Here is a 12,615-nt window from a genome sequence, read left to right on the forward strand (position 1 = left end):
TGATTATTTACACTTATAACCCAGTAAGATTACTGACATGTTAGGAATTATATATTTGTGTAGCCTGTAAATCAAGATAGTCACCCTGGTTTCACATTGGTTTGTCCCAGTTACCACGTACTATGTTTGTCAAATGCACAGACAGCTAAATAAAATTAAGATTCTGTCCCTTTACCAAAAAAGTGGATAATCCACTCCAACGTCTCCTGGATCCTGGTTCACAAGTCCACCCTACCATGTGCCATCACCTTGAGAAATGCCCTCTTGATGTCCTTGTTCCTCAGACTGTAGACTATTGGGTTTAGCAAGGCACTAAAGGCATTGTAAAAGAGTGAAATCTGCTTGTCTCGCTCGGGGGAATAGCTGGAGTTGGGCCTCATGTAGATGTAAGTGCCTGGACCATAGAAGAATGAGACCACAGTCAGGTGGGAAGCACAGGTAGAGAACGCCTTGCAGCGGGCTTGGGTGGATTTGATCTTGAGAACTGTCATGGCAATTTGAATGTAAGAGGTCACAATAAGGGAAATTGGAATAAGAAGCATAAAAACACTCAAGACCTGGTCCACCATCTCAATGAGGTGAGTATCCATACAAGCCAGGCTACGCACTGCAGGGCCTTCACAGAAATAGTGGTTGACCTTGTTGGGTCCACAATATGGTAGACTCATGGTGAAGAATGTATGTAACAAAGCAGAGAGGAAACCACAGACCAAAGATCCAGTTGCCAGTCGTATGCACAGTCCCCAGTTGAGGATGACAGTATAATGTAGTGGGTAGCAAATGGCCACATATCTGTCATAAGCCATGACAACAAAGAAGGTGCACTCAGTTATACCCAAGGCACCAAACATATACATCTGCATCCAGCAGCCAGCAAAGGAAATGGTCTTAGAGTGAGCAAGAAGATGCACCAACATCTGGGGTATGGTGGTGGTGACATAGCCCATATCCAACATGGCAAGTATACAGAGGAAGAAGTACATGGGAGTGTGCAGATGTGTGTCCAGGCAGATCAGCAGGATGATGAGCCCATTGCCCATGACTGAGCTCAGGTAGATGAGAAGGAACATAATGAAGAGGATGTTATTGGTCATGGGGTCACTGGAGAAGCCAAGCAAGATGAACTCAGAAACCCGGGTTTGGTTGTGTCCTGGAATCATCCACATAGTGGAGGCTGAAAGAGAATCATATTCATCTAAGAGTCACCTGACACAAGCAGAACAGGGAGATAACAGATATTGAGTTGGCACAAAGGTTAAGAGCACTGACTGCTGTTCCAAGGACATATTGCTCAGAGCTGTCTGTGCCTCTAGTTCCAGGCAATGTAACTCCCTCTTCTTACTTCCACAGGCCAGACATACACACATGTCTGCAGACATGTATGTTGACAAAAACCCATATGTATAAAATAAAAAAAAGTAGTATTTAATTAAGAAAAGGTGGGGTGTGAGTTCTGAGCACACTGTTTAGTTTCTGTGCATCTTCTCAAGTTACTGAACCTCCCCATGTCTCAGTCTCTTCACCTGTCCAATGATGCCGACAACAAAAATGTCTTAGGAGAATGAGGAATAGCTAATCTTTTCACATAACTCCTAGAACCTGAACATAATACATGACATATGTGCAGTCTCACACTCTTATTCCATCTCAGGAAGGGAGAGACAGGGGATCCCCAGAATAAGACAGGTAGACTCTAGATGAAATGAAGGGACTACATTTAACTGAAAGACCAAGTCTTAAGGAATAAAGCAAAAACAACTGAGGAAGCACCCCATGTCAGACTCTGACCACACACACACACACACACACACACACACACACACACACACACCACAGACTTATGCAAAAAAAGAGAGTAAATAAACAGATGAAGATGACAGAACAAACACAGACACAGGCACACACAAATATGAGTAATGACAGAAGGTGACATGTGCAGTGCACTGGAGACACTGTAGTCTTCCCAGGGAATGCTGATGGATCATGCTGATATGTAAGCAGGAAAGTCATTTCTTCCTTTTTTCCCCTGCTCCCTCTGCACACAAACAATCAATTATGGGTGTCATATAGCTTTAAGTGGTAAATCTAAAGCAAGCATTTTTTTTAAGATTCAACGTAATAAGTATCTTTGTGTCTATTTGTCCTTTTAGGGGAAGCAAAGGTAAGATTTCTCTAAAAGAGCATTTTCCTTCAAGGGAAAAATACTGGTAATTTACAATAAGCAATGGTACTCAAAATACTTATAGAGAGAATTAGAAAAGCACAAACATAACAGCAGAGGCTCCCATAGAACAGTGAGCCACATTTAAAGGGCATTTCACAGGCAGCTGTCTAGTGAGCACTGAGGAGGCTGAGGTTCTCAGCATCATTACATCTGGAAACTACAAAAGAACAACACAGCACCAACGCCCACCTCCTCTTCTCAGTCTCACATCACCACACCCCTGCCAGCCTGGCTACAATAACAAAATCTAGTGGAGACAAGAGTAAGTGGATCCAGTGGGATACATATATTAAGTGTGGTCAACTTTAGGGAACACAGCAGGCACACAATAAAGGGATGGTTTTTGATTTTGCTTAGAGTGTCCCAGCAGGATGGTGACCCAATTTTATCAGTGCCCAACTCACAGATAAAGATATTAGTATGGAGTTTCAGGCCAGAAAAAGAAAAAAATTTACATGTGTTAGCTCCAACCTATATGCAATGCTTAAATCTGGATGATTTAGGTTCAGGGGTCCTACGATATTCTTCACTGTATAGAACATTAAGCCAAGCCAGGCTACAATAGACTAACCACCCCCTTTACCAAAACAAAGTAAAATAAAACAAAAATCATTATTTGTCTGACCACAAAGTGCATGAAGCTGGACCTTTGCGCTGTGGTGTATCCTTCAAAGACACTGACCATCGCTGTGCTCTCATGAAAATGGCTTTTTGCTTCTCTTGAGATCTTTGAACTCAGGACTCCATATCTTTATGTCTCAACATGACTTAAAACAGAAAAACACTCTGTAAATATTTATTGCATTAAAAAGGGAGGAAGAAGGACATAAGGACACAAGGTTGATAAAGAGAGGAAAGAAAAGCAACCAATGAGGGAAGAGGTCTGGGGAGTCTGAGATGTATGCACAGAGACCTGGAGATGGATGGCTTGACTAATTTTTATCTCTCGACACACAGATGCCTGAACCCTACCCCTGAGCCAAACATCAGTGACTGCCTTACCACTTATAAATCCAGGGATTGTGTCACTGAGTGGCAGTTTCTTGCTGTTATGAGGAAACCCCATAAAGCAACTGAGTCCAGAGTGATGGGATTCTAGGCAGCTCAATCTCCAGAAACATTCCAAGGTGCTGTAGAGTTTAAAGGACTGAATCTCTCACTTCCTTTGCAAGTAGGCCAGCCCCAGCTCATGAAGATGGCACCTATACAATCCTGCTTAACAAAGGCAAGCTGGAACATCTCGACCTATTCTCAGTAGGACCAGATGCTGAGGTTTAACGACCCTACATCCTCTCTGAACTTCCCTAGAGGAGCTGGAAAAGGGCCATTTCTGTTCCCTGTAGGGATGCTAAGATGATCCCTGAATGCTGTCAACAAGAGCACTAGAAGGAGACCCTTGGGCATAGAGCAGGAAGAAACAACCTATAGAAGGAGAAGTGATGATCTTTTCCCTTTTCAGCTAGCTCAGGGAACAGGAGGTGGGATATTTTCACCTGATATACAGGTCAAGTACTTAAGTTCTCATTCTGACTCCTCTTTTACTGCCCAAACCATGAACCCTGACCCTCAATGAAGCCATGTTTGAGTCACACTCCTCTTCCTTCCTCGACTACTTTGGAGAAGTCATAGGCCCTGCCCCACTTCCTGCCACATAATATCTAACAAGTTACCCAGAACCTCTGATACTAATAAAGAGATAACAATAATGGGAGTTGGAGGATGCTTATGAGAAAAAGATGATTTGCCGATCTTGCAGAATATTAAGTCGGGGTTGCAGCACAGATGTGGCAACTCAAACCATCTATATTTACGGTTCTATAGGATCTAGTACCCTCTTCTGACTTTCCCAAAGACCAGGCATACATATACTGTACATGTATTATGTGGGTAGGTATGTATGCATTTATAGGCAAAATATTGATACATATTAAACAAAAACAGTCAACCATGACATAGTAGTATGGAAGTCAGCAGTGACATCTCCATGAGAGTGCAGTGAGAAAACTCTCTGAGGGGCTCCTGCCTTTAGATGCAAGCAAGAATTTGGGTCCAAATATATCAAGCTCTGGATCATGTTCTCTTGAACTTGCTGTAATTCTGCCTCAGTTGCCTCTCTTGTGGAATTCCAATAGTAATCCCTTCCCTTCTAGACTGGCTAGAAAATAAATGTGATGATGTCACCACCCTGCTACAAGTTCTGTCCAGTGTTTCCTACCCTGGAATCTCCACCCCTGTCTGCTGTCTGTGTCTTGGTTTCCTACGGATTCAAAAGGAGAAGACTGGACTGTAAAGTCTTCCTGTTGAGTGTGATTGATTGATAAGGAGTAAGAATTAGTGTGAGCTTCTCCTTAAACACAGTCAATAGTAAAAGTTAATTATAAAATGGCAATAAAAAAATGTATTGGAAAAAAAGCCAGAGCGGCTCAGCTGTAAATCATCTGAGCAAAGGCAATGTCTGAGGCTAGAGTTTGACTCATCATTTTAAAGGCAACCCAAGCTCTGAACTCTGCACATCCTGATGAGTAACTCCATTTCCTGTGCTCTGTATTATAGTAGTTGTTTAATGTGGTACATGTGCTAGTTGAACTACTATATAACGACATGTAATCTCAATAACTGTTCAGTGGCATGCATTGCAATCATGACATTGGCCATCATGCATGTATTTACACATTAGTAACTGGTAAGTGATCCTGCTAAAATGAGAAACACAACAAGGCTGTCCTCTCTCTCTATCCATGTCTATTCAGTATAGTACTCAAAGATCTAGCTAGTGCAATAAGACAACAAAAGGAGATGAAGGTGATACATACTGGAAGGGAAGAATTCAAACTTTCACTATTTGCAGATGATATAATAGTATACATTAGTGACCCCAAAAATTCTATCAGGGAACTCCTACAACTGATAAACACTTTCATTAATGTGTCAGGATACAAAATTAACTCAAGAAAATCAGTAGTCCTCCTATATACAAATGATAAATTGGTTGAAAAAGAAATCAGAGAAACATCACCCTCTACAATAGACACAAATAAAATATCTTGGGGTAACTCTAATCAAAGAAGTGAAAGACCTATATGACAAGAACTTCAAGTCTTTGAAGAAAGAAATTGAGAAAGATATCAGAAAATACAAAGCTCTCCCATGCTCTTCGATAAGTAGGATCAACATAATAAAAATAGCAATCTTACCAAAATCAATCTACAGATTTAATGCAATCCCCATCAAAATCTCAACACAATTTTTTATAGATCTTGAAAGAGCAATACTCAATTTCATATGAAAAAAACAGAATAGCCAAAACAATCATATACAATAAAGAAACTTCTGGAGGCACCAGCATCCCTGACATTGAGCTCTATTCTAGAGCTGCACTAATGAAAACAGCTTGGTATTGACATAAAAACAGACATATTGGTTAGTGGAATCAAATTAAAGACCCCTGATAATAATCCATACACCTATAAACACTTGATTTTTGATCAAAAAAGTCAAAATTGTACAATAAAAAAGAAAGCATTTTCAACAAATGGTGCTAGAATAACTAGATATCAACATATAGAAAGATGCAAATAGATCCATATCTATCCCCATGCACAAAACTCAAGCTCAAGTGGATCAAAGACCTCAATATAAAAGCAACCACACTGAACCTCATAGAAGATAACATGGGAAGTGGCTTTGAATGCATTAGTACAGAAGACCACTTCCTAAATATCACCCCAGCAGCACAGGCACTGAGAGCAATAATCAATAAATGAGACCTTCTGAAATTGAGAAGCTGCTATAAGGCAAACAATACAGTCAATAAGATAAAACAACAGCCTACAGAATGGGAAAATATCTTCACCAACCCCACATCTGATGGAGGGCTGATGTCCAACATATATAAAGAACTTAAAAAACTAGACTCTTAAATATCAAATAATCCAATTTTAAAATGGCATGCAGATCTAAACAAAGAATTCTCAACAGACGAAACTCAAATGCTTAACATTTAAGGAATTGCTCAACATCCTTAGCTATCAGGGAAATGCAAACCAAAATGACTCTGAGATACCATCTTACATCAGTCAGAATGGCTAAGATCAAAAGCACCAATGATAGCTTATGCTGGAGAGGATGTGGAGTAAGGGGAATACTCCTCCATTGCTGGTGGGAGTACAAACTTGTACAGCCACTTTGGAAATCAGTATGGCAGTTTCTCAGAAAATTGGGAATAAATCTACCTCAGGACCCTGTAATACCACTCTTGGGCATATACCCAAAGAATGCACAATTATACCACAAAGTCACTTGCTCAAGTTGTTCATAGCAGCATTATTTGTAATAGACAGAAACTGGAAACAACCTAGATGCCCATCAATCAAAAATAGATAAAGAAAATGTGGCCCATTTACACATTGGAGTACTACTCAGCAGAAAAAAAAAAAACAACGACATCTTGAAATTTGCATGCAAGTAAATGGAACTAGAGAAAACATCCAGAGTGAGGTAACCCAGACTCAGAAAGACAAACACAGTGTGTATTCGCTCATAAGTGGATATTAGATGTAAAGCAAAGGATAAGCAAGCTACAATACACAGTCACAGAGAAGATAGGTAAAAGGGGGGACTCTAAGAGGGACACATGTGGAGGGCCCCAGGAAGGAAAATAGTTAAGATCTCCTGGGTAAGCTGGGATGGGGTAGAATGGGGAAATGGGGGATGGGAACATGGGGGAGGGGGAAAGGAATGAATGAGATATTCTGATAGAGGGAGCCATTATGGGTTTAGGGAGAAACCTGGTAAGAGAGAACATCTCAGGAATCCACAAGGATGACCCCAGCTAAGACTCCCTTGGGATTATATTAATTATAAACTGTTTGGCCTATTAGCTCAGGCTTTAACTCTTATATCTTAAATTAACCCATAATTATTATCTGTGTGAACCATATGACTTGGTACCCTTTATCAATGAGGCTTTCAAATTTTGCTTCCTCTGCGTCTGGGTGATGACTTTCGGGGATCAGCCCAGACATAAATCATTTCTCATACCAGAGTGGAGGTGTGGGAATAAATGAGGTACAATTCACACAACAGCATTGGGAGGGAGTTCCAGGGATCATTCAAATCCTAACATCTGAAATCACCCATGTTTATTTTCCAAGCAGCTCTTATATCGAGGTAAACTAAGGAAAGGTAACACAAACTTGCTTAGCATTGTTTCCTAGGTAGCAGGGGAATGACTTAGGTCACATCCCATCTATGCCCATTTTGTCACATCCTGTCCATGCCCATTTTGTCATGTAGACTGAAAAAACACCTCTTCCCCAGGTGCCCACCTAATTTACAATAGAAGAAACAGAACAACATTAGCATACCCTGACCATTTGTTAGAATGATGTCAGGTTGTTTCACTATCAAAGAGCTAGGTGGCTACTTTCTGTGTGGCTGGTGCAAATTGCGCCTTGTAGGTTGCTCAGAATTCTCTGACCATAGGACAATATAGGAATATGGGCCTGCATAATTCAACCCTACAGATGACTGCAGACTGATCCTTTCCTCTTCCCAGAATTTTTCTATTCTGGTCACCCTTTCTATACTTCCTGCCTGGCAACTTGTCAATCAGTGTTTTATTAAACCAATACAAGTGACAAAACTTTACAGGGTGCAAGACCATTGTCCCACAGTACATACAAGGATATCTGTTCAACTATGTTTATAGCAACATTATTTGTAATAGCCAGAGACTAGAAACAACCTAGATGCCCCTCAACCAAAGAATGGATAAAGACCCAGAAAAATAAACTTGGGTCAGCTGTCTCTGTGGTTTACCCCACCATGCTCTTGATGCCCCCCCCCCTTGTTCATATGATCTCTCCTCCCTGTCTTCAGCTGAACTCCAGGAGCTCAGTTCAGTGCTTGGTTGTGGGTCACTACATTTGCTTTTATCAGTTACTAGATGTAGGTTCTATGAGGACAATTAGGGTAGTCACTAATCTGATTAAAGGGGAAGGCCCTTGCAGACACCCTCTCTACTATCCTTTGGGAGTGAATGGCTACAGACCCAGGCTGGACAGAAGCCTCTGTCTGCACAGGTCCCAGGCTGGACAGAAGACTCTGTCTGCACAGGTCCCAGGCTGGACAGAAGACTCTGTCTGCACAGGTCCTCACAATTGAACCACATGTGCATGTAGTCACTGGACCATCTTTCCAGTTCTTCTGTGTGTTTAAATGTCATTGCTTTGCTCGGTTCAAAAGATGTGTCATCGGAGTCACCATCATCTGAAGTAACACCCCCAGAGCATTCTATCACTCAGTCAGTGTTTTCTGGTCCTGAGGAAAAGCTGAACATCATGACAGGGAGCACACAGTAGAACAAAGATTCCCCACATCATCATAGTAAGGAAGCAGAGAGAAAGTGAGGAAGGGCCCACTCTCTTCACTGTCCCTCAACTTCTGGGTATCTAACACCTCCACATAGTCCATGAAATTATGAATCATCAATGGATTGATCCACCAGTGAAGTCGGAACCCTCAGGATCCAATCACTGCCCAAAGGTCCATCGCTTGCCAACCAAGCCTACAGCACATGACCTTTGAGGGGACATTTTAGATCCAAACTGAGACTTCCCATTTTTTTATTTACTTATCACTATTTATTTACAACAAATATTTTCAATTAATGTTTACTTCTCTCTGTTATAAAGCCAACATGTGATGATTGCAAAAATTTTAGATAGTAAAATATGACTAAGATTAAAAATCATTTTAATCTTACTACTCTACTCACTGAAACCTAGTATGTGTGTATATGTGTGTGTTTATATATACATATGTATGTATGTATATATGTGTACCTACCTCTTTAAATGGTGTCTGTGTGTTAAAAACACATGTACGTATATGTGTTCTAGTACATGTTTCATTGCTGTACCAACTACCTTGGAAAAGCAAACGAGGAGGGAAATTGATGTTGGCTCACGGTTTTGAAGGTTTTAGTCGGTGGTCATTTGGTCCTCAGATGAGGTTGAGCATCATGACAGATAGTGTGTGCTGGAGCAAAACTCCTCACCTCATGGCAGCCACAAATCAGGAAGACAGAAACAGGAAAGTGTCAGGGCAAAATACCCCCTTCAAAGACACACCCCAGCACCCAAGTCCTCTAAGCAGGCTCCACCTTCCAGGATATCCACCACCTCCTAATAGTCTTAGGAATTTTGAATTCAGACCCTTCCTGATCCAGTTACTTTCCCTAAAATTCATCAGGGGGCAACCAATTTTAAAACATAGGCTTTCGGGAGATATTATTTATCCAAATCATAACAACATGTTTGGTAATACATAGGCTAATTTTATATGAATTTTTATATACTTAATTTTCTACCTAATAACATATCATATTTCCCAGCAATACTTTTTAAAAACATTTATTTATTTTTATTTTATGTGTATGGCTATTTAGCCTGCAAGTATGTAAGGGCACAGAATGTGTATCTGTCGCCCATGAACACCAGAAGAGGGCTCAGATCTCCTGGAACTGGAGAGTTGTAAGCCACCATGTGGGTGCTGGAAGTGAATCTAGGTCCTCTGCAAGAGCAACAAGTGCTCCTAACTGCTGAGCCATCTTTCCAGACCCACTTTTCAGTGATGCTTAACACTTTCTCAGACATAGTACACAATACTGTTTGCACAGTATTTCATGAGGTTGGGAACTCATATTGGTGGTTATTCCTAATAATTATGTAATGAATAGCTTATATATAAAAGTCAGTCTGCACTTACAATTTTTTCTGAAGAACAGAATCCTAGAGATGAAATTTCAAAACCCAAGCTTATGAACATTATTATAAAGGCTCATAACAAATATTTTATATGTTTTCAATTGATTTATTATTGAAGAACAGAATCCTAGAGGTGAAATTTCAAAACCCAAGCTTATGAACATTATTATAAAGCCTCATAACAAATATTTTATATGTTTTCAATTGATTTATTATTAAATTAACATGTATTTATTAAATTAATCTATAAAGCAATCTTTTTAAGTGCCACTGATTCCCAAATTTTGTTACCTCTAATCCATTAACTTTTCACAGTGTAGAATTCATTCTTGGACCCACAACACCTTCACTGAAGATAAAAAGCATGAAGCATGATGCTAGATTCTAAGGATGCAATAGTACCCAGGATTGCCATGATTCCTGCTTCATGGAACTTGATTTCTGACTGAGAGCTAAGATGTGGGACTACTTGCTCTTTGTTGTTGCTGGTAATGATTGTGATGTTTTTAGGGGGGACATAGTTTTCCTGTAAAGCCATGACTTCCTGTAACTTGCTCTGTAAACAGGATGGCCCTGAACACAGAGATCTGACTGCCTCTGCCTCCCAAGTGCTGGGATTAAAGGCATGCACCACCATGCCTGTCTTTCTCATGGGAGGAAAGTACAGGATGGTTGTAAGGCTCATGCTCAACTCTTTGGGTCTCATGGAAAGTCTGTTTTGGGAATCTTAGTTTAAAACACAACCTGATGGAGAGTAGGAGCCAATAAGGGTAAAGAGAGAGAATGGTGTATTTGGAAGTCTTAATGTGTCCCCAGATTGCAGAGAATGAGTTTCAGCTCATTCTTCCTCCAAGTTCATGTCCTTGCCCTATATCCAGCTCACATGATGCATGTATATGATTTCCACAAGACAGTGAGCCTTTCTCAAGATGTAGTCATGGGGCAGCGCAGCCTCCCAAGCTCATTCCCTTTATTTTAGTAAAAGGTTTTGATGATTCAGACGTCTCTTGCTTTATAAAACTCCTAGCCCCTATAGAACAAAGGGGAAGATGAGAACTGGCATGCCTGGGAGACATTTCACAGTGCTCTGTTCCACCAGCAAATAAGGGGGTGCTCCCCCAAAGAACCTGTACAGAGCTGAAATGAGAGGTAGAAGGGGGAGTATGCATGGGTCCTGATGTCACATGAATCAGTTCTTGAACAATGATGACATAGGAAGAGTAGTGTCCATGTCTTTCTAAGGACTCATTCTGGGGGTCTACCCCAGCCTGTTACCTTGAGGAAAGCCCTTTTAACATCTTTGTTCCGGAGGCTGTAGATGACAGGGTTGAGAAAAGCAGAGATGACATTGTAGAACAGAGCAAGTTTCTTGTCCTCTTCTGGTGAGGCCTTAGAACCAGGCTTCATGTACATGACCATGGCTGGCACACAGAACATGGTGACCACGGTTATGTGTGATGCACAGGTAGAGAATGCTTTCAGTCGCCCCTGTGCTGAACGGATCTTCAGGATGGACACAAAGATGTTGACATAGATGACGAGGATAATGGACAAGGGAATCAGTATAACACTGAACCCAAGAATGAAGTCTACTTGGTCGTTGACGGAAGTGTCTGCACAAGCCAGCTTTAAGACTGCAGGGACTTCACAGAAGAAGTGATTGATCTTATTGGGGCCACAGTAGGGGAGGCGCATGGCAAATATGGTGTAAACAAGAGCAGAGGTGACACCACAGAGTCCACAGAATATGACCATTACCCCACACAGACATGGGCTCATGATGACCCTGTACCTGAGTGGGTGGCAGATGGCTACATACCTGTCTATGGACATTATGGCAAAGAGCCAAGACTCTGTGACACCAAGCACCAAGAAAATGTACATTTGAGCCACACAACTGGAGTAAGAGATTGTCTTCCTCTGGCTGACCAGATGTGCCAACATCTGGGGTACAGTTGTGGTGGTATAGCCTAAGTCCAACATGGAAAGGATGCCAATGAAGAAATACATAGGGGTATGAAGGTGTGAGTCCAAGCAGATGAGGATGAAGATCAAGCCATTGCCCAGAATGATCAACAGGTAAATCGTCAGAAAGGCTGAGAAGAGCAGAGGTGTGGCCCTGGGGCTCAGGGAAAAGCCCAGAAGAATGAATTCTGTCACAAAGGTCTTATTGGGAGCTTGCATTATGCTCTATTCTTAATGAAAAAGAAGGCATCAATTCACACAGGGGGTTAGCTAAGACAGGCACTAGAGTTGGGGTTAATTAGTGATCCGCATCCAAATTTTATGAGACTCCATTATATCCCTCCTAATAGGACTACCCACTTTACCTGTCGCTGTCTGCTGGAACCACTCCCGGGAAGCTTATGAAGAACTGAGATTCATACACAGTGCTGGCTCTGCCTCTAAAGCAACAGAGGCTCCCTTCTCAGCCTCAGTTTCTCCTGCTATGAAATGAAAGCCCTGGGAAAGATTACCTAATTCTCCTTACCAGAGTCTTCCTCCTATTAAGGCATTTAAGTCTCCTTCAGACAGCCAACTGATTAGAGATAAATACTAGTGTGAAAACTCTATGTGGGAGGGAATGGTTTAACAGTTACGAGCACCCAACGCTCTTTCGGA

The 12,615-nt window shown here is 41.3% G+C and overlaps 2 protein-coding genes across 2 annotated transcripts; both read right to left on the reverse strand.

Annotated features, from left to right (window-relative positions):
• Window positions 1-218: 218 nt before the first annotated feature.
• Window positions 219-1,181, reverse strand: LOC130884315 (olfactory receptor 2A12-like). Its single transcript, XM_057785427.1, has one exon. The coding sequence runs from the start codon at window positions 1,164-1,166 to the stop codon at window positions 219-221; it is 948 nt and encodes a 315-aa protein (XP_057641410.1). The 5' UTR covers window positions 1,167-1,181.
• A 10,057-nt stretch (window positions 1,182-11,238) lies between these two features.
• On the reverse strand, window positions 11,239-12,177 carry LOC130884121 (olfactory receptor 2A2-like). Its single transcript, XM_057785089.1, has one exon. It carries the CDS (start codon window positions 12,175-12,177, stop codon window positions 11,239-11,241), a length of 939 nt encoding a protein of 312 aa, XP_057641072.1.
• Between the last annotated feature and the right edge of the window lie 438 nt (window positions 12,178-12,615).

This window comes from Chionomys nivalis, chromosome 11 (assembly GCF_950005125.1).
Source record: "Chionomys nivalis chromosome 11, mChiNiv1.1, whole genome shotgun sequence".
Lineage (NCBI taxonomy): Eukaryota > Metazoa > Chordata > Mammalia > Rodentia > Cricetidae > Chionomys > Chionomys nivalis.